Source organism: Protopterus annectens, chromosome 11.part0 (genome assembly GCF_019279795.1).
Source record: "Protopterus annectens isolate FY-2018-M chromosome 11.part0, PAN1.0, whole genome shotgun sequence".
In the NCBI taxonomy this organism is placed as follows: domain Eukaryota; kingdom Metazoa; phylum Chordata; order Ceratodontiformes; family Protopteridae; genus Protopterus; species Protopterus annectens.
Genome location: NC_056745.1, coordinates 1,365,084,154 through 1,365,107,025, shown reverse-complemented (window position 1 = coordinate 1,365,107,025; position 22,872 = coordinate 1,365,084,154). Strand labels below are relative to the sequence as shown.

Sequence of the window (22,872 nt, the reverse complement as noted above, 5' to 3'; positions counted from 1 at the left end):
TGGAGGTGTGACAGGAAAGAAAACAGTAACTGGGAACAAATGCTTTAGGAGTGTAATGAGTTGGCAGATTTAAAAAATTCCTTACAGAATACTTCTTCAGAAATACTGGGTGAGCAAATGGGTGTAACTAAGGAAATATTTGTTTTGAGCTGGGACACAGGATCTGAATTGTCTAGACTTAGGTTGGCCTTGTTAAGTTTAATTCTGCTGGCTGCCAAAAAAAGTAATAACCAGAAAATAGAAATCAAAGTCTAAACCGACTGTATTATAATAATAATATTATATTAAAATAATATTATATTGTATTATTATAATAACAATATTGTGTAATAATAATATTGTATTATTAATAAAAGAGTTTACTTAGCACAGAACAAGACTGCAATCATGAATGCAAAGGATGTCAGAGTGCTGAAAAAACATGGCAGGAAAACTAATGTCCACATATAAATGATTTCTGCAGCAATGATCAATATATTATCATCTTTGACCCCTTTTCACCATTTCTACACAGGTCAGGTTGTCACAAACTGTCGCCACCTCTCTCACTTCACAGTCAAACTTCTATTTTCTTCAAAAGTCATGCCCAAGTGCTGCAGGTCTTCTCTGACACAATCAGTCTTTCTTTTGGTTGGACAACCTTGTCTCCTCTTGCCTTCCTCCAGTTTCTTCCAAATCTTCATTAAGAAGATCATCTACTGGTTTTATGCATGTGTGACTGAACTACTGCAATCTGTTCTCCTTCACCCCCTCTGCAACAGAGTCTATTTTTAAGATGCATACTTAACTAACACTCATCACCAACAATCTTCCAGTCTGCAAACTTCCATATCAAAGATAAAGCTCTAACTACAGCCCAAGCAACCTGAGCATGGCTCATCTCGAGGAGGGGGCAATCACAGTGGTTCACACCCAGCTCGCAAAACTGCTTTGATGACAGGGCCCTAGCAGGAAAGAAGAGGTCCATTATGATGCAGGAAGCCAGTACCAAGAAGATATGGGTGTGGCCACCCAAGCCAGTAATGGTAGACCTTGTCAGTGAAAGTACAGTTTTGTACCTACCATAAATGTAGATGTTCGAGGATTCCATTGCTGCAGTCCTGACTATTGGGGTATAGTCCGCGTCCAGTCGGCCCGAATACCAGAGTATAAGGCTGACGTCGGTCATGGCGCCTTAGACTGACGCCAGTACGTCAGGGTACTAATGCGCATGACCGACGTCATATCCTCAGTCTTTTCTTGCCCCAGATGTCAGAAGACCCAAAAAGACAAGTCCCAAAAAACCTGCACCAAAAACATGTACAATATATACAACAATATATACAAAAATATAAGCATGTAAACTCACCTACACAACCACCCCTAAATACAGGGGGAAGGAGGGAGGGTAAATTGGACTGCAGCAATGGAATCCTCGAACATCTACATTTATGGTAGGTACAAAACTGTACTATGTTCTTCGTCTTCCATTGCTGCAGTCCTGACTATTGGGTAGAATCCCAAAGCAGAGGTAAGGGAGGCTGGCAAATTATAAAGAAGCAGGAGCTGACAACATGCCTTGCAAAACAGCTGTGGCAAAACCAGCCCTAGACTTAGAGTAGATAGGAAGGTGATAATGCTTAGAGAAAGTATGCACTGAACTCCAAGTAGCTGCTTCCAAAATATCCTTAGTTGCCACCCCCCTTAGAAATGCTGTTGAAGTGGCAGTAGCCCTAGTGGAATGAGGCCTAATCCCAGCTGGAATCTCCTTGCCATGATGGGAATAACAAAATGCAATGCAAAAGCCAATCCACCTAGAAATAGTTTGTTTTGACACAGGCTTGCCCTGTGAACTCAAAGCAAAAGAAACAAACAACTGCTGAGACTGCCTAAAATCCTTAGTCCTGCTTAAATAATAACGCAATTGCCTGTGTACATCTAAAGTGTGCAAAATCTTTTCCCCTTTATTTTGGGGGTCTGCATAAAAGTAGGCAAATGAATAGTTTGGTTTAAAGCCACACTAGAAACCACCTTAGGCATAAAGGAAGGATTAGTGCGTAATGATACCCTATCCTTATGGAAAATCAAAAGGGCTCTACTGCCATAAGGGCCTGCAACTCAGACACCCTTCTTGCAGAAGTAATAGCCAACAGAAAAGCAGTCTTCCATGACAAGTATTTCAATTCAGCAGTAGCCGCAGGCTCAAAAGGTTGTAGAGTAAGTTTTTCCAACACAAAATTGAGATCCCAAGCAGGAGTAGGAGCTCTACGTGGGGGTCTTATATTCTTTGCCCCTCTAAGAAACTGCTTGAACAAAGGATGCGAAAACAAAGGTGGGTCACAATCATAGTGAGCTGAAATTGCTGCAGCATGAATCTTAATGGAAGAGAAGGACAAACCTTTGTCCAATAACTCAGTAAGATATTGAAGAGCCACACTCAAATTAGGCTCAGAAATCTCCAAATTCTTTGCTGTACTCCAAAATAAAAATCTCTTCCATTTTTCTGTACACCTTCCTTGTACTAGGTCTTCTAGCTTCCATAATCACATTTAAAACTTGTTGAGGAAGTTGAGACCTGCTGTGCTTCAACAGAGAATATGCCAGGCTGTTAGATGAAGAGAGTGAAGCTTGACATTGAGCAGATGACCGTCCTTCTGAGATAACAGATGAGGAATCAGAGGTAAAGGCCATGGAGGCTTCTTTACCAGACTCCGTAGTAGTGGATACCAGTGTTGCCGAGGCCAATCTGGAGCTATCAAAATCATCCTTGGCCTGTCTTGTCTGACCTTTAATAGTACCTTTGGAAGAAGAGGCAGAGGTGGAAAGGCATAGACATGAAGGTTTTTCCAACTGAAAGACAGAGCATCCACTTTCCAAGCTGTGTGATGAAACCCCTTTGTGCAATACTTTGGCAGCTGGTGGTTCAGTGGAGAAGCGAACAGATCTATGTCTGGAGTTCCCCATGACACTGTCAATTTCTGAAATACATGAAGATCCAGTTTCCACTCGTGGGGATCCATGATTTGTCTGCTTAACACATCTGCTAGGGAGTTCTGTGCTCCTGGCAGAAACCTTGCCTGAAGAGTTAGTTGCAAGCTTAACGCAGTCTCCCATAAAATCATTGCTTGCCTGCATAGAGGATAAGAATGTGTTCCCCCTTGCTTGTTGATGTACCACATGACAGTTGTGTTGTCTGTTAGAATCAACACCTGCCCTGGAAGAAGTAACTCCTTGAAAGCCATCAACGCAAACTGGACTGCTAACATCTCCTTCATGTTGATATGTAGATGCTGTAGTCTGGCAGGCCACTTGTCCTGTATCCATTTTCCATTTAGATGAGCTCCCCAAGCAATGTCCGAGGCATCTGTCGTTAAAATCTGACTCGCCTCTGGCCGGGCCACAGAGAGTCCCTTGTTTAGGTGACATTCCTGAGCCCACCACAAGAATTCCTTTTGAAGGCAAGGTATTATTTGAATGACAGTGTCCAAATCCTGGCAGTGCTGTGTCCATACATTTTTGAGATACCATTGCAGCTTCCTCATATGCAGTTTGGCATTGGGAAGCACCAGAATACAAGATGCCATGAACCCTAATGCTTGAAGGACTGTCCTTGCAGTCAGCACGGACTGATGAGATAGTTGATGGAAGTAAAGTGACAGACTCTTTTGTTTGTCCGGGGTTAAAAGGCCATCTGGGCTGCTGTATTCAGTCTCACACCCAGAAAGCACATGTCTTGAGAGGGTACTAGACTGGACTTTATTTCGTTCACAGAATACCCTAGGCATCTTAGCACTGCTATGACATATTCCAGATGCTGTAGAAGGTCTTCCTTTTCTTGAGCCAGAATCAGGCAGTCGTCCAAGTAAGGATAGATTTGAATCCCTTGAAGCCTGAAGTAAGCTATCACTGGAGCCAGAACCTTTGTGAATACTCTGGGCGCAGTAGATAAGCCAAAGGGCAATGCAGAGAACTGATAATGAAAATCTCCAGTTCGAAACCGCAGATACTTCCTGCAACCTAACCTTATAGGCACATGAAGGTAAGCTTCCTTGAGATCTAAAGTTACCATCCAGTGATCTTTGCCCAGTAGAGGTAAAAGCTGTTGTAACGTCAACATCTTGAACTTGGGAATGTCCAGATAAGTGTTGAGGATAGATAAATCCAAAATTGGTCTCCACGTGTTCCCCTTCTTTGGTACTAGGAACAGGCGAGAATAAAATCCTAAGCCCCTTTCTGATACAGGGACTGGCTGAATGGCCCCATCTGGAGTAACTGAGAAACTTGCTTGTGAGCCTCTTTTCTTTGTGGAGGAGGAACGTCTGGCATGCCTTTGAAAGGGGGCATTGTGTGGAAATAAAATCTGTAACCGTGATGAATGATATCCAACACCCATCTGTCTTGAGTAATTAAATCCCAATTTTCTTTGAAAAGAGACAGTCTTCCTCCCAAAGGAGCTGCCAGGCGAGAATCCACTGGCAGCTGAAAAGGCAGGTCATTGGGTCTGTTTACGAAAGGACTGACCCCTGCCCTCACCAGAAGTCTGAGCAGGTGAACTCCTGATCTAGGCCTAAAGAACCTTGAGCCCTGCCCCTACCACGTCTAGACCTACCCCTAGACTGGGAATCATAAGCAGGATATGTCCACCCCTTAGCAGGCCAATTTCTACTAAACCGGAGGCTGCACCTGCAAAACATCTTTAACAGTCTGCATAGACTTAGCTTTGTCCTCCATTTTCTTTAAAACTGCTTCCACAGGCGGTCCAAACAACACATCAGACTGTAAAGGAGCATCCAAAATCCTTGTCTTAATATGCTCAGCTAAATTCTGATCCTTCAACCAGGCATGTCTGCGAAGAACAGAACTAGTAGCAGCCACCCTCGAGGAGGCCTGTACAGCATCAAAACCACACTGCAAAGAATGCTTACCCACTTGTTCAGACACATGAACCAAATCCAGCAACTCTTTACACTCAATACCTTCCGCCAAAGCATCCACCTTAGATTTCAATTGTGAAAGGAGATAATTTTGATATTTTAGCATGTGAAACTGACAATTCAACGCCCTCATGGCTAGAGTGGAAGAAGTATACACTTTCTTTCCCCACCTATCCAAAGCCCTTGCCTCTTTATCAGAGGGTACAGGATTTTTAACCACAGAAGCTTTAACACCTTTAGGCCCCTGAGAAACAGTTTCTGGGTCCGCCCTAGGACTCTTAAACAAATACTTATGAGCTTCGGGCACCCTATAATACCTATCAGGCTTAACAGGAGCTGGAGGCAAGGAGTCAGGGTTCAGGGAAGCCTCTGCAAAAACATCCTCCACCACATTCAACACAGGAGGAATAGCTAAGGGCCTATGCTGGGGTAAAACAAGAATTCCCTAAGCCTTTTCCTGGAATCAGAGTAATCCTGGCCTTCCCATTTAAAGTGCTCCCTCATGGAGTGTAGAGTCTCTGAAAATGAAAAATCCTCAGGAGGAGAAGCTGTAGGAGTGGAATCATCCACATCAGAATCAGAATAAGTAGGATACTCCTGTAAGTCTTCCACAGAAGACTCTGAAGCCTGTGAACACTGTTCAAAACTATCAAACTCCTGTTCCACCCTAGGCCTCTTATCAGGCGGGGCATAGAACCTCTAATCATAGTAATCAAATCTTCTGCCATTTTAAGCATATGTTTCTTAGGCACAGAGCCGAAATGCTAGGAGAAGCCCCACAGAAGCTGAGCTTGGCCTACCTCTAAAAGAAGCTTTGGCAACAGAAGGAGAGGCCCTAACTACCTTGGGAAGAGAGGGAAGAACAGTTACCTGAGCAGCCCCTCAGCTTGGCCTACCTCCTGAGAGGGCACATCCTGTAACAATAAAGTTTCTGCCTGAGACTCCATGGAAACTCCTGGCAAAACCTCTGGCTCCACTGAGCCTTCTAAAGAACCGACGTCCGGGACTGCGGTTCATCAACCCTAGGCTTCACTGTTTTGTCCTTGCGCTTCTTGGATGAAGCGGGCGTCGGAGCATCCGACGGCATATTATAATTGCAACGCTTCCCAAACACTAACCTGGCACAATCTAGCCTCCTCTTAATAGTGCGTTTGTTAAATCTAGCACAAGAACGGCAACCAACAACGTCGTGCTCAGGCCCTAAACAAGGTATACACAATGTATGATAATCCCTATGCGGTATCTGCTTCCCACAAGAAATACAGTTATTCACTTTTTCTGACATCCGGTTAAATACTGAGGCAAGAAAAAACCAAAATGTTCCCCAACGGGGTACTTAGCCAACTCTGTTTCGGTCTGAAACTCCGGTTTCGGAAATATCTCAGAACGCCAACCTGCACTCGCAAAATTGCTTCTGCATCGGACCATGCGGCAAAAAAGACTGAGGATATGACGTCGGTCATGCGCATTAGTACCCTGACGTACTGACGCCAGTCTAAGGCGCCATGACCGACGTCAGCCTTATACTCTGGTATTCGGGCCGACTGGACGCGGACTATACCCCAATAGTCAGGACTGCAGCAATGGAAGACGAAGAACATCATGAGAGACCATTATGCATGGATAAGGGGGCAAAAACAGCCCTTGCAGTGACACCAGTGCTCACATCACCATCAGGGATGGGGATAGGTCATAAAATAGAAAAAACTCTCATTGCCAAGATGACTGCAAGAGCACAAAACTCCTTTTCGGCTAACTAGATGACAATGCACCCTCAAGACAGTATAATGCCCGAAGAATGGAAGGGCTTGTTGGTCAACAGGCAGAAGGCAAAACGTGATTTTGAAAAAATGTTTTTCAGCTTGTGCTGCTAAAGTTCACTGACTTACCTGTTTGATTTTTTTGCGGGAGCTGGTAATGCGTTCAGTGATACTTTGGTAAGTACGGATTGCTGTTGTCAATTCAGTGTAATGCTGCTCAATGAGGTCATCCAATTCCCGATCACACTTTTCATAGGCCTCCTCCAAACGGCCCTTTTCCTTATCTCGGTCTTTAACATCATCACTTGTGGATAGAGTTCTATGAGACAGAAAAAAGATAAGTTTCTTGAGGTGGAAATGAAAAAGTATTTTACATACTAATTTATTAACTTCTTCCATATTTCTGAATGCTTTTTTTAAAAAGAAACTAAATGTTAGTATGAATGAAATGAAAGACTAACTTGCACTAAGCAGTGTAATTGGTGGGAAGAGACATAACCATTCTGTTGATACTAACAAATTACCTGTAACTCAGGTTTTTAAAAAGGGTGCATACACAATTGTATACAAACAGGAAGACCGTTCAGGAAGCTGAGTTTTGAAAGGAATGCCCATCAGGGCAAAGATGTTCTATGGAAAGTACAGTTGTGTAAATACATGTAAAATGTTCAAATGCTCACTGCTGCAATAGCCTTGGATACATGGGTTATCTCTTGCCAAAGATACAACTGCAAGCCAGTGTCCAAAGCTTTCGGCGCCACATTTCATACACACAAAAACGTTGGTCAGCTCAAGTTGGGCTGACCAAACACTCAAGTTTGAGAGCCAAGCCCTTCAGGACTTTTATAACGGACAGAAGGGGTGATAAAAATCATGGCTATAAAAATACACAAAAATAAAGTGATGGAGGGAGTGGCTATTGCAGCAGTGATCATGCTAACATCTACTGTTATGGTAAGTTTACTTACACAGCTGCATTATGGTCATTATCATATGGGTCACTGCTGCAGAGCCTTAGTTATGCAGTTAGATTAATATAGCTTAGAGTGACAGAGAGGAGAAAGGATGAGGATCCAGCAGCTCCTTGACAATGGCCCTAGCAAACCCTGTCCTAGACCTGGAAAATGAATAACTTCTAGTGCTCTGTAAAAGTATAAACAGAGGTCCAAGCTGCTGCTTCTAGAATTCAACCCTATCCAAAAAGCCACAGATGAAGCCAAAGCCCTGGTAGAATGCACCTTGAACCTGCCTGGAATTTTCTTGGGGTGGTGGGGATAACAAAATATAATACCATCAGCCAACCACTTGGAAATAGTCTGATTTGACAAGTTGCCCTTTTTTCTTACCTAGACAAGAAATGAACCACTGTTGCCTAGCTCAGAAAGGAGTCACCACAATGACCTTTGTAGAGTCATTCTGAATCTTCTAGTGGAAAGGATGGAAAATCATAAGAACATTCCCGCCCAAGAGAAAAAACAATGTCTTAATGGGCCTTCTCTTGCATGAAGTCATGGAACAGAATTTTGCCAAATGACTGTTGAAAGTGGAGGCAAAAACATCCACTTGAGGTGTCCTCCACAGGTGATCAATTCCTGGAATACCTCTTGATTTAATTTCCATTTGTAAGGGTCTGTCCTGCTCAACTTGTCTGCCACATAATTCTGCTCTGAAAGCATGCAAGATGCCTTGTAGTGTGATATTGTGCTGAAAAGCTATATCCCAACCCAAGCTACCATGGGTAGTCTGGGACAGACTGCAAGCTCTTGTACCCTCTTGCTCGTGTACATTACTATGGTGTTGCCTGTAATCACTTGTAGAAGTCCTTGGGACCACAGACCATCAAGAGGATGGAGAGCATTCGAGTGCCAACATCTCTTATGTTTGTGTTTTGATCAGACCTTTCTTTTCCAAAGAACTCTGCATTTTTATCCCCACAGACACTGCTCCTGAAGCATATAATCAGAGGCATCTGTTTGACAGATTCTGCAGGAGTAGGGAGGGAGAATGGGAGACCTGGATTCTGCTGAATTCTGACAAATCTGTGCGTCTCCATCACAAAAAAATGCATACATACTCATCTTCACAAACCCCAAAAACTGGAATCTAGAATATCAGGGGTGCCGATATTGGCACCATACATATTTCAGGCACCATTAGATTTTTCTCAGGTGGAGTCCTGCAAGAGGGTTCATGAGAATCAGAAGCCATGAGAACCAAAATCCTAAACATTCACTGAGAGCAGGTCTAGATACAGATCCACTTTTTGTGAAGGACAAGCTCTTTGAACAAGGGAATCCAGGAGACAAACTAGATAAACAATCCTGTGTGAAAGAGTCGGACAAGACTTTTTTGCATGTTCTCCTGGATTCCCAGTTTGTGTAGGCGATCCCTTACTAGGTAAGAGATTCCTGACACTTTGAATAAGACTTTCCAAAAATAAGAAGGTCATCTAAATAAGAAAACTATGAATACCTTTGCAGTCTTGCAGTAGGCTATCACAGGAGCTATACACTTAGTGAATACCCTTGGAGTAGTGGGTAAAATCAAAGGATAATGTACAGAACCGATAAGGATTTCTGCATCTGGATCATGTTAAGACATATTTGAAATTTTAATCTGGATCTATGGAAATACAACAATATGCGTATTTTAAATCGAAGGACATCAGAAAACTGAAATGGGGAATAAAAGATTATAAGACGTCACAGTGGTGCAGCAGTAGCGTTGTCGCCTCACAGCAAGAGGTTCTCCGGTTCAATTCTCAGCTGGGGTGCCTTCTGTGTGGAGTCTGCATGTCCTCCTGCGTTCATGGGGGTTTCCTCCAGATACTCCGGTTTCCTCCCACGTTACAAAGACATGCATCTGGAGCGTTTCTCCCCAGGCCTCCACTGAAAATTGGCTTCTTTCCAAGTCGGACTTTCCCGGTTAATAAATGTTAAATAAATAAATAAGCTGTGAAGAGAGAACATTTTGAACTTGGCTACTATCAAAAACAGTTTCAGAAAAGAAAGATGCAGAACTGCTTTTCAAGAATCTTCCTTCTGTTACTTTGGCACCAGAGACATTCTTGAATTCTTAAATGAGAAACAGGTTGCTTTTATCATCCCCCCAAGACAGGAGATGCAGAATGGCAAGAGGGAAAAGAGGAGTTTGATGTGGCTGATATGGGGGAAGGATTCCTGAAAAAGGAGACAAACACTCCCCTCTACTATCTGTAACCATGGTGGCAAATTACACTCAGAACCCATCTACCTGAAACTATCTTTTGCCAAAGGGAGAAAAAGAGGTTCAGACCTTCTAGAAGGATTAAGGGTTTGCAAAGAGTGGCGGTGGGGGTCCTGAATATAGTCATTCAGATTTATTGGACTGTCCTTTAGTCCGGAGAGGATTACTCCTTTCTTTTTTGGACCCCCCCCCCCCAAAAAAAAAAAATGCTTTTTAAACATTTGCTTGCCACCAGCTTGTTGGGTCCGTTTATTTTGCTTTTTAAATAAGGTTATAGGGGTAGCATTAAACACCTTGAAAAACTTGAAGAAAACAGGCTGAAAAATCTGAGAGATCCCCTGAAACAGCATATCTCTCACATTACACTTTAAAAACTTCAACATGAGATGGCCCAAGCACTAACACTCTATCCATATGAGAATTCAAAATTTTATTGTTGACATATTCTGTGAGGTTTAGAGAACACACCCAAGCAAACCTCCTTATAACAGTTACAGTGGCATCAACCCTGGAAATAGCATCAGCAGAAATTTAAGCACATTTGAAAACACTGAGTACCCACTTGAGACACAGAAGAAATCAAATTACACAGATGCCATACTATTCCTCATATTCTCAAAGGAGGCAAGAATAAACATACAAGCTTGACAGTTGAGAATTCTAAAAACAAGTGTTGCAGAAGAATACATTTCTTCCCAAATCTGTCAATAGCTTTGCCTTCTTCCCAAGTCTGTCAATATCCTTCCCATCCTTGTCAGAACAGGGACTGGTATTAAACTAGATGTTTAGCATAAGCTGGGTTAACTAAAGCAAGCAGTTGGGTCTGATATGGAATGAGTCTACAAAAACTTATGTGATTGACACAATCTATATGCTTTCTTCATTTTGTGGCTAGAAGGCAGAATCAGTAGGTTGTTCCATGGTTAAACCAAAAAATATGCCCGTTTTTCCAGGGAAGCCTGGCAATAGTAGTTGGTTAAGAAAGAGAGTAACTTCTTCCCCATAAAAACACTTCAAACACTTTCTTCGGCACCCAAAATAAAACTCATCAACTTTTACCACAACATTTAAAAAAAAAAGTCATGCAACTTTCAAAACACTTTTTGCAAAACATTAATTATAAAGCTATGAAAAGGTACAACTTCTGTAAGAAAAAGAAAACTGGATATTTTTTCCCATGAGGAGAACTTATCTGCCCAGCTAAGGGGCAGCATTAACCAACAAACAGTGCCCCCCCAAGAATAACCACTTTCTGAATACATACATTTTTGACATGTAAATGTGAACAAGTGAAAAAATTCTGGACAAAATAATGCATCATAGCTCATTTAACACACACCCACCCACCCCTAAATGCCTCAACAAGAATGATAAAATCAGCTGCTTTCACACACAGATGACATCTCCACCCCCAAAATATCCATGAGTACCTCTAGTGTTTTGCTGAGATTAATAAAATAAATAACTGCCATAGTTAATATTTCAATGCATTTCTCACACACTATGCCTGCATGAGTATGTACACACACACACACATATATATATATATATATATATATATATATATATATATATATATATATATATACACACACACACACACACACACACACACACACACATTTGCCCCGACAACCAAGACACTGCTTTGAAATAAACTTTAAACAGGTATACCGTTGAAGTTAATTGTGATCGGGTGAAAGAACCAATGGCCACAACAATGTATTTCAATTTGTCTCTCTCTCTCTCACATGCATGCAGCATATTTATATATACACTTTCCCTAAAAAATTAGATTGATAATTACTTTCACATACAACTTGCCTTCCACCCCCAAAACAACCACTTATTGACAGGGCTGGATAGATCTCTGATGTAGGACTGCGATCCAGTTTAAGAACCTATAGCTACAGTAATCAGTTATGTACTTCAGTATTCTCTCACAAATGCAAGTGCACGCATACATGCACAGAGTTCCTTTGACAAAATAGATCCAGGACTACTTTTCACATGCAGAGTGCATCCCCGGCACCAAAACAACTACACTAAGACTGGTTACTTACATCTCCAATTCTCAATTGCAAACATTAACTATTTTCCTGAAAAAGAGGATAAGTTGTTGCTTATTATACCTGCGCCCAACCTCTAGTGCAATGGAAAGAAAAAAATGTGAATCATTGTTGCTGGTAGCACGCACCAACACTGCCAATAGCTCATCTGGTATGCTAACCTCTTTTTTAAGTTAACAAATGAGCAATTCCACCCCTGCAAATTGAAGCATCAGCTGTCTGCGATTTTCTCTCTCTTTTTCTCTGTCTCTCCAGACTAAAAAGGAGAGAGAGTTAGCAGTAACATCTACTGCATCAAAGCAATCTAGGTCAGTATTTATGTTGCGCAGTAAAAGGCGATGAATTAGCTAGTCAAATCTGTTCCTAAATGTCAGCGACATACAAATGAGAGCATGTAGTCTTACTTCCGAGTTTTGGACTAGGGTTAGTTTTAGTTTGTTTTTTAAAGCAAATATTTCATCAGCATGCTAACTAATCAGAAAGCATGTTCTGAGGGTGGGTAAGGTGGTTTTATTTTTAAAAGTTATGTTTTTAAAATTAAAAATGAAATACAGGACACCCAGGTTTTCAGCACCCAATGTTTTGACCACTTCTAGAGCGGATGTAAATCTGAAGTGTCAGCTAGAGACAAACCATACTTTTATACCGGGAAAGCTCCATAATTAGTATAAATGCAAAATAAATAAATAAAATAAAGTTAAGACACAAGCACCATACAGCTCTTTGCTCAACAGCTTGTCCTAACAAGAATACTAGGAAGTTTAATATATGGACAAATCTTATGGTACTTGACAAAATAAGCTACAATTGTAAAGAACAAAACAGTTTCAGACTGACAGTAGTTAAAACAGTTCTCTGCTCAGTGAGCACACATGTTCTAACAACCACTGACAAAGGAAATCTTAAGGGCACAATTTTACAAACTTCAAAAATGCCTTGGCAACTGTAAACCACAACCTGCTCCTTAAAGCACTTGTAAAAAGCAGGTCTTCCAAAGTATAGATTTATTTAAAATAATACTTGACACCAACGGAATTCACTATAATACCAGGTATACTATTTGTCGCCTCACAGTAAGACGCTGTCCAGTTCTATTCTCAGCTAGAGCGTCTTCTGCATGGAGACATGCGTGAATGGGCGTACCTTCGGTGAAGATTGTGCGTCAGGGCTGGTAGCTCGGCATGTAAAAGTCAACTACCAATCATTAGCGGACCGGAGTTTCGCTGTGGCGAACCCCAACCGGGAAAAGCCGAAAGACACAACAACTATGTCAATCATCATGGCTAGGCTTTCTACTATCTTCCATTTTTATGAATAATCTAAATTAGAACACTAACCTATTTCTATACATTATTATATACAAACAGCACCACAATCCTGCAAAGAAGACCCTCAAAATTTTTTTACATAACAGACTTTGAAAAATGAATTCACTAAAACTGCCTAATTGTGGGGCAAACATTCCATTTACTTATCAGTTTTACTTCTTTTATTTACTTGCTTGCATTTGCTGTCTAAAAATATCCAACTGAGTGCAGCTATTTTCATTGAACTCTCCAACTTCAAACAGCTGCTGAAAGAATACCTAAATAAAACTTTGTTCTGCTCCTTCACTACCCCAGGCTGGACTAATCTCTTTCTCTTCCCAGCACCAGCATACTCTATGTTCAGAGAGAAGAAATTAGTAAAATCTATTTCTTAGACAAAGAATAAATGTATTTTTGCCTTGGCTATATCATTTAGTCATCTCTATTCCAAAGAGCATACCCAGTGTGTTTAATGTCATCACTATGAAATGCAATTTGTGAAAACTTTACCTTTGTAAATAAAGGCACTGCAGTGCAACTTTCATCAGGTATATGCAGCTACACAAATTACTGAAGCACAAATACTGCTACTACTGCAATCTCACCACAGATTAAGGCATCAAATTACTGAAATACAAGTTTAAGGAGGTATAAACTGCATGTCCAAAACTTCAAAGGCAGAAAAAGAAAAACTTCAAAGGCGGCACACATCAGGGTGCTGAAACGGTGGTCGGTGATGCCACCTTCACAGAGCACAGACACACAGCAAATTTCCTGGCTGAGAAATTCTGCTCAAACTTCACTCTTCATTCCCCCAATGCCTCCCTCCATGAAATACTACTAGCATACCCCCCAACTATTAACAGGAGCAAGTCCTGGTAACTCTCGCCAGGGCCAAAAACACAGACTCAATGGGCCCCAACAATATTCAAGGATACCTCCTAAACAGCTGGAAACATGATCTAACAGGACCACTTGAGTCATGCTTCAACTATAGCCTCAAAAACAGGCTTTATGCCACGAGAATAGAGATATGTAACAGTTATCTCACTTCACAACAGTAAACCATCAAGAGAACCCAGAAACTACAGTTCTATTAGTCTGACTAATCTAATATGCAAAGCCATAGAATGACTTAACATAGGTTGGTACTAGGCTATCAGCCCTAAGGTCTATGCAAGCCTAGCCATAACAATTCCCTGGAATTTTTTTTCCCACAATATTTACTTCTCTGGGCCCCTGTCTAGCAGGGCGACTGACATGATCCCAGGGGTGAATTTCCTATCTCCCATCCAATCATCAAGGTTCCTTTTGAAGAGGGCCAATGAGGTGCTCTGCTTGACATGTATGGGCAGTCTATTCCAGAGTATGGGGAGTCTCTGGGTCAAGAACCTATCCCTCCAGCAAGTTTTGTTCATTGTGATAAGGTTTAGATCCCTGGAGCGTGTGGCTCTGAGGGATTGGGATTTCTTTAAGTGGAGCATGTCCAACAGCTCAGGGTTTACCATGGCCTTGTATGTTAAGCAGAGATCGCCTCTGAGTAGACTATATGCCACAGAGTATAGCTGGAGTTTTTTTTAGATGGTCAGCATATGGCATCTGCTTTAGGCCTGTGATTCTTTTAGTGAGGTATTTCTGTGGCCTTTCCAGCTGTTGCAGATGTCTTGTGAGGTACATACCAAATGGGGCATTATACTCTATAATGGGTCTAATGAGGGAGGAGTACAGTGGGATAATGACCTCCTTTTTTCTGGATGAAAAGCCCTTAGTGATGAGGTGTGCCACGTAGAAGGATTTCCTGACTGTTGTGGCAATGTGATTATCGAAAGGGAGACCACTGTCCACTTGTGTCCCTAAGTCTCTCATCACACTTTCGATGTTTAGTGTCCTGCCACCTATGTGGTAGTTCATGGGTACATGTTTTTTTCCAAAGGGGATGACTATACATTTCTTGGCATTAAGCTTGAGCCCATGGCTCTGGCACCTGGCATCTGTTTCTGTAAGGCCTTTTTGTAGAACATCCACATCATCTGGGGATTCAATAATGGCTCCCAGTTTGCAGTCATCTGCAAACTTTGTTAGCCAGAGTCCCTTAGTGTTGGCCTGTACTTCAGAGAAGATGATGCCAAACAAGAGTGGTCCCAAGACTGAACCCTGAGGTACTCTACTTGTCACTTGTCTGGAGCTGGATTTGGAGTCGGCTACTTTTACAGTCTGGGTTCTGTCAGTAAGCCAGTTGGCAACCCGAGTGACGTATGGATTTATGCCCAGCTTAGTAAGTTTAACTATGATTCCAGAGTGGGGGATGGTGTTGAATGCCTTGGCGAGGTCTAGATAGGCTGTGTGGACCTCCTTACCCTCGTCCACAGCTCTGGAGACAGACTCAAAGAAGTCAATCAGATTCAGGAGACAAGATTGGCCCTTCACAAACCCAAACTGGGTGGGGTCCAGTGTCTGGAGGCTGCCAATGTCTTTGTTTATAAGTTCCATGATAATGCGTTCCATGACTTTGCAGATCAGGCTTGTCAGACTGATGGGACAGTAGTTCCCAGGATCCAAGGTGGATCCTCCCTTGTGGAGCGAGATAACTGTAGCTGTGCGCCACTCAGTGGGCATGAAGCCTGAGGTGAGACTATGATTAAACATGACACAAGTGGGGTGCCAGTTCGTTTTGTAGTTCATGTAGTACACAGCCTGGGATGTCATCTGGTCCCATGGATGCTGTATTCTTAGCTTTGGAGAGTGTTGTTTCTACCTGTGTGGCTGTGATTATCGGAATTTGGTAATCTTTTGGTATTGAGATGAGCCCTTTAGGGGGTGAGAGGGGAGTGAAGTTGGCACTAAATCGATCTGCCAGGATATTGACAATATCCTTGGGATCAGTATATTTAATGCCATTCTGTTGTAGCTCAGAGCAGATCTGAGCATTGCCATTTAGATTCTTGACGTAACTATAGAATGCCTTGTGGTTGTCTTTGGAATCTTTGGCAATTTTATTTTCGTAACTAGCGTTTGAGGATTTTATGAGGGATCTCAGCTTTTTACAGAGGCTGGTGAGGGAGTTTTTTGCATCCTGGGATTTTCCTCTTTTCTGCAACAGTTTCTTCCTTCTGTTGTATAGTTCGTTTATAGCAGGGGACCACCAGATTGGCTTCCTTTTTTTGGATTAGAGCATCTTGGTTCTATTTGGGATGGCACGATTCATGCACAAGTGGATGTGCTCATACATTGCCTTAGTGTAGGATTCTGCAGTCGAACTTTCAGATCCTGTCTGCATGGGTGTTGTGAAGTTTTGTCACTTCTGAGTTCAGTAGCATGAAGTTGGCTTTGAAGAAGTTTTTTAAGGAGGTTTCCTTACTGGGGGGTGGGGGTGGGGGTGGGATGTGGATGTCAAGGGTGATTTGCTTATGGTCAGACCTGCCCAATGAGGGGGTGACCACTGGTGTGGAGCATCCATCTCCCATGTTGGTAATGACCAGGTCTAGGATATTGGAGCCCCTGGTGGGACAATGGATTAGTTGATCCAGGGCGTTGGAATTTATGAATTCCAAGAACCGTTGGGACAAGGAGTTGGTACCCGAGTAGTTTTCCCAATTAATGGCAGGGTAGTTGAAATCACCTAGTATTAGGGTGTTTGGTTGTATCTTAATATTTTCCTGTATGTTTAGGAAGGTGTAGTGAGAATCTTGGGGTATGGTGGGGGATCTGTAGCAAGCTACAATTTGGATTGCAGTCTTACCTAGTGCTAGTTGCACCTGGAGAATTTCAGATGCATTGTGTTGGGCAACTAGCCTGGAGGTGTGAATATCCTTGGTGAATATGGACACTCCTCCACCATTAGTGTTTCGGTCTTGGTTTTGTGGCCGAAAAATGTGGTAATAATTGTAGCCTGGTATTGCAGGGATGCTCTCTGGAGCCTTGAACCAGGTCTCAGTCATTGCACAGATATCGATGTTCACCATTTTTAGGAGTGCCTCGAGAGAGTGCATTTTGAGGTATAGACTTCTAGCATTGAGTAGCATTATGTTCAGATTTTCCATGCTTTTATCTCTTACGGTGGTGGTTTTATCCTTTGAACCTTGCCTAAAAAGGCACTATAGGGGTGGCAAGAGCTTTAGCCAGTAACCTGAATCCCAGGGGTGTCAGGTGCAGACCATCTCTAGCAAAGCATCGTGGTTTGTCGATCATGTCTTCCCAGGCAGACAAATACTGGATCCCCTTTGAATGACACCAGAAGCTTAGCCAATTGTTGAAGTCAGTCATTTTGTCCTTATACTGTGTTATCATTCTGGGCGAAGGCAAGATGCTACTCAGGGCTAGGATCATACCTGCCTGGGTCACATGATCCAAGTGCTCTACCATGTCTCTTTTCATGTAGTCCAGGGAGGTACATCTCAAGTCATTTACTCCAGCATGGACAATGACAGAGTCATATTTGTACTTGTTGTGGAGTGACTTGAGTGCATGCGTTATGTGGCAGATCCTGGCACCCAACAGGCAGCTGACTGTAATTTTCTCCTTGTTCAGCCTGGTGAGTGGGACATCAGTGTGCCTGACTATAGAGTCACCTATGACTAAAGTGTTGGCTACATTGTCTTGCCTTAGGGGCTGTTGTTGGGTGGCACACTGGTGTTGTGAGCTATGTGTCACTTTGGTTGTGACTGGTGTTTGCGTTTTGGCTTCGGAGGTCCTTGTTGCTTGGGCAGGTTAATGTTAAAGGCCTCCGCATATGTGGGTTTAGTGTTGCTATGTGTGGGTGTTGATGGTGTGGGTTTTGAAGGGCTATGAGTTGCTTGAGGTGTAATGCAGGTGTTAGCCTTCTCCTCTTGACCGTCTAGCACAGTCTTGACCGGAGAGAGCTTTGCTTCCAGTTTGGCTATGTAAGTGCATCTCTCGCAGGTTGTAGTATTGGGTGGTAGTGATCAACAAAGACATGGGCAACCTTCAAGCAATGGACCTAACCCAGTTTGGTTTTGTAAGGGGAACAACATGCCTACTAAACTCAGTGGACTTCTTTGAAAAGGTCAGCAAAGTAACGGATGAGGGGGAAACAAAAGAAGTTATGTCTTACCATAATGTTCCATTTGTGTTATTCATCTTCTTTCATTCATCACTGATGGGTTTGGTTACGAGCCCTCGGAACAGATTCGGCCTTTTTACCAAGCTCGCACCAGACAAAAAAACTTTCGAGCTAAGTCTCTTCCCAGAGTGCCCTTCTCCCTGTTACCTCAGATCAATTTTGCTAGAGAAAAGGAAGTAAAGCCAAGGCCACTTCTGCGCAACTACCTTAGGGCACCACTTAGACCCAAAGTATCCCCCAGGAGCCTTTGGAGGGGAAGGAGGGTGGGAAGTGATGAATGAAAGAAGATGAACACAGATGGAACATTATGGTAAGACATAACTTCTTTATCTGATGTTGTTAATCTTCATTCCATTTATCACCGATGGGACAGAATCCCAAGCTACGTTGAGGTCCATGAGTGGCCCTTATGGAAGAACATTCCTGAGTACCACTGAACCAAAGGCAGCTCTTCCTCTGAAGACCAGGTCCAATTTGTAATGATTGATAACGGTATGAGGCTTAGCCCAAGTAGCTACTGCGCAGATGTCATCCATGGAAGCCCTGGAATGGAAAGCTACAGATGTTGCCATAGATCTCGTGGAGTGAGCTTTAACTTTTGGCATAGGTTCATTACTGAGGGAATAGATGAAACGTATGCAGTCCCTTAGTCATTTTTATAAAGTAACCTTGGAAACAACCTCTCCCATTCTGGGCCCAAAAGAAGAGATGAAAAGCTGTTCAGATTTACGGATAGGTTTGGCCCTGTCTAGATAAAATCTCAATTGTCTATGTATGCCTAAAGAGTGAAGGCAGTACTCTCCTCCATTAGCAAAATTCGGAAAAAACACTGGTAGGTCAGTGGTCTAGTTTATGGAGAATTCAGAAACAGCTTTGATGAGAAAGGATGGATTCATCCGAAGTGATACTCTGTCTTTATGAACGTCCAGACAGGGCCTCTTGATACACAATGCCTGCAGCTCCGAGACTATTCTGGAAGATGTAACGGCTACCAAGAACAAGGATTTCCAAGACAAAAACTTTAGGTCATACTTCGCAGCAAGTTCAAAAGGTTTCTGAGTCAAAGACTGAAGGACTAGAGTGAGATTCCATGGTTCAACGGGACTGACAGGAGGCCTGATATGAGAAGTCCCCTTGAAGAAAGCCTTGAAATGCAGAGAGAGATAAGAGGGGTGCCATCTATACCTTAGTTGAAATTGCCGCTAGATGTACTCGTACGGTACAGGCAGAGGCTCCATTATCAAAAAACCTAGCCAAGTACTGAAGCACTGCAGTAACTGGAGCCGAATACAGGTCTAGCATGTTATCCTTGGACCAGATGGAGAATCTTTTCCATTTATCCTAGTATAGTCTTCTGGTGGATGGTTTATGAGAGGCCAGAATGATGTCTTGGACAGGTGAGGAGAGATTAGCTTGCCTGGCTAATTTGGGTGACTCAACCCTTGGGGGTGAGTAAACAGATCTGGTAGAGGGTCCAGAATCCACGACGGGTATACTAGGTGAGGCCGAAGGAAGGGGCACCAAACTTGCCGAGGCCAGAATGGGGCTATGAGGATCACCTTGCATCTCAATTGAAAAGTTTTCCTTAGAAATTGTGGGATCAGAGGGATGGGAGGATAAGTGTAAAGAAGTCCCGTGGGCCAATCATGGATCAGAGCATCCCTCAGTGACTCCCCTTCCGGGGGGAGTAGGGCAAAATACCTGCTGCACTTGGTGTTTGATGGGGAGGTGAAAAGATTGTAGCAGGGCTGGCCCCAGTGGCTGAAGACTGCTGATGCCACCTCAGGGTTGAGGGACCACTCGTGAGGCATGAAGATTCATCTGCTCAGCTTGTCCACAATGACACTGAAGCTCCCCGGGATATGCGTTGCTATTAGAAAGTGGTTGGAAGCCATCACCCACTACCAAAATTCTCATGGCTTCTCGACATAGGGGATAGGACTTGGATCTTCCTTGCTTGTTGATATACCAGACCACTGACATATTGTCTGATTGAATTGCAATTGTCCCGGAAGGGAGAGCAGAATGGAAGGCCTGCAACGCTAATGGCACAGCTCTCAGCTCCAGAACACTGATATGCAGGTGGGCCTCTGAGGTGGACCATGTGCCTTGGACAGTCTTTCCCTGGAAATGGCCCCCACCCAATCAGGGAAGCATCTGTGGTCACAATGGCTGTGGGCTGAAGAGATTGAAATGGACGACTCCAAAGTTCTATGTCTGGCCTCATCCACCAAAGCAGTTTCTGTTTGCAGGAGTTGGTTATTCGAATCTGATAACTGAGGGGATGATAGTTTGGGAACCATTGGCACAGAAGGAGCCATTGCAGAATCCGCATGTGTAGCTTTGCTAGAGGCACTACTGGGATTGACGCTGCCATAGAACCTAGGGCCAGAAGAACTTCCCTTGCAGAAACTGTTGTTTGTGAGATTATCACCCGGAGATGAAGCCTCAATCGATGTAGTCTGTGAATTGGGAGTGATACCAGACAGGACTGAGTACTGAACACTGCTCCAATGAACTCTATGTGTTGTGTAGGGACAAGGTTTGATTTATCCCAATGTATCGTTATTCCCAACAATTTTGCCAGAGAGACAGTATAATGTAGTGCTGTTACCAGAAGATGCTCGGTGAGGGCGGTAAGGAGCCAGTCATCCAGAGATGGAAACACCCGGAATCCTTTTAGTCTCAAATGAGCTGTTATCACTGCCATGTATTTCGTGAACACTCTGGGGGCTGTAGAGAGACCGAATGGAATTAATAATGACTGGCCCCTAGCCGGAAGCAAAGCAGACTCCTGGACTGTTTGTCCATCTTGATGTGGAAATATGCATCCCGGAGATCTATAGAGCACATCCAATCACCTTCTCTTAAAAAGGGGAGAATGGACTGAACCGTGACCATCTGGAATTTGGTTTGGGTGACAGACTTGTTTAAGCTGCTGAGATCCAAAAGGGGTCTCCAGTCTCCTATCTTTTTTGGCACCAAAAAGAATCTGGAGTAAAATCTGGATCCGCACTGGTCTGGTGGGACTGGTTGAATGACTCTTTTTTGAAACAGCTTTATAATCTCTGAAGCTGCTTCTTCCCCTTGACTCCCCTTGACTGGTGGAACGTCGGGAAGTTTTCTTGGGAAATGTAGCGGACAAGAAAGGGGAATGGTGTAACCTCTGGTGATAATGCTCTGCACCCAATGATTAGTGGTGATGGATTGCCAGGCAGCTTTGTGCAGAGAGAAAGGACCCCTGACTGCTTCCAGAGGTAAGCAATAGGGCTGCTCCTCAGGACCGATGATAAGGCTGTCCAGAGAAGGAATACATGGAGCCATGCTTATGAGGACCCCCTCTGCCTTTACAGGGGTTGTCTTCTGGAATTGTTACTCCCTCTACCTCTGGGAGTATCACCACCATGTGCGGCATGGAAGGGACCCTGAGATTTCTTATGCCACATCTTTCCACTCCTCCGATTCCTGGAGAAGGTATGTTGAGGGCTGAAAACCGTAGGCCTATGGCAGATAGGGTCTTTCCATCTTGCTTGCACCTGGCTAGCGTGTCCTTCACTTTGGAGCCAAAAAGGGACGAAACTTCGATGAGAGCATTCAAAAAGGAAGACTTGAAGGGGTCCGCGAGGTCACAAATGCACATCCAAGCATGACAGATCATAACAATGCCTGAACCCGCTGCTCTAGCCGCCCCTTCGGTTGCATGTAATAGCAACCACATGGACGACTTGGATATTGATTCCAGGGTTGCAAGCTGCGAGGCAACTTTGTCCCTGACCTCGTCACACAACTGTCCTGCGAGCGTTCCAGACAGTTCGGAGATCAAGTCCCTCTGGAGCCTCAAAAAATGCACCAAATAATTCAGGGACCATATGGCAAAGGTCTCTGATGCAAAAACATGCTTACCAAGTCTGTCCACCGACCAGGACTCCCTGTTAGGCAGATGGACAGCAGGACTTTCCTCAGCCAAGTCCTTTTCCGTGGCCACCACCACCACCATAGCATCAACTGGAAACCCTTTGGACCAATACAGGTTCTCCTCGGGAGGGGACAGAATTTTGTCTGGTCTCCGAGGGATCGCCTCAATGGAATCAGGGTTCTTCCAAGGACACTGCACGATGAGCTGGATAAGCTCATCTGCAGGTGGGGTCACCGAAGTGTTAGAAGGCCGGGTGCGAAAAGCCTGCAGGAACAGTGACTCCTCAGATGAAGGACTGGAGGGCTTCCAGTCACCTCTCTGCTTTAACATTTCCAGGATGTCTCTGAAGGAGAAATCAGGGTGTGACCGTGGGGACCTTTCACCATTATCATAATCCGTGTCTTCCATTAAGGACTCCTCGGGTGAGTCCATATTCTTCCTCTTGCACATCTTCTTTGGAGGGGGTCTCTGAGGAGGACTCGGAAGAGCGGGTACCCTGAACAGGGGTGTCCTGCAGCTTCTTTGCCTGGTGTCCCGGGGGAGGTGGTCTGTGACAACTGTAGCTCAGGGGGTGAAAACTGAGGTTCCGACATCGGAGTGCT

General features: G+C 43.6%; 1 protein-coding gene across 1 annotated transcript in view; it reads right to left on the bottom strand.

The window, feature by feature from the left end:
- Positions 1–22,872, bottom strand: part of EXOC4 (exocyst complex component 4) — a gene marked incomplete in the record, with an annotated part of 4,032,161 nt that overhangs the window by 3,916,198 nt on the left and 93,091 nt on the right. The window contains 1 exon segment of the mRNA XM_044087318.1: positions 6,803–7,018. Within this exon segment, the coding sequence (XP_043943253.1) occupies positions 6,803–7,018 (216 nt within the window).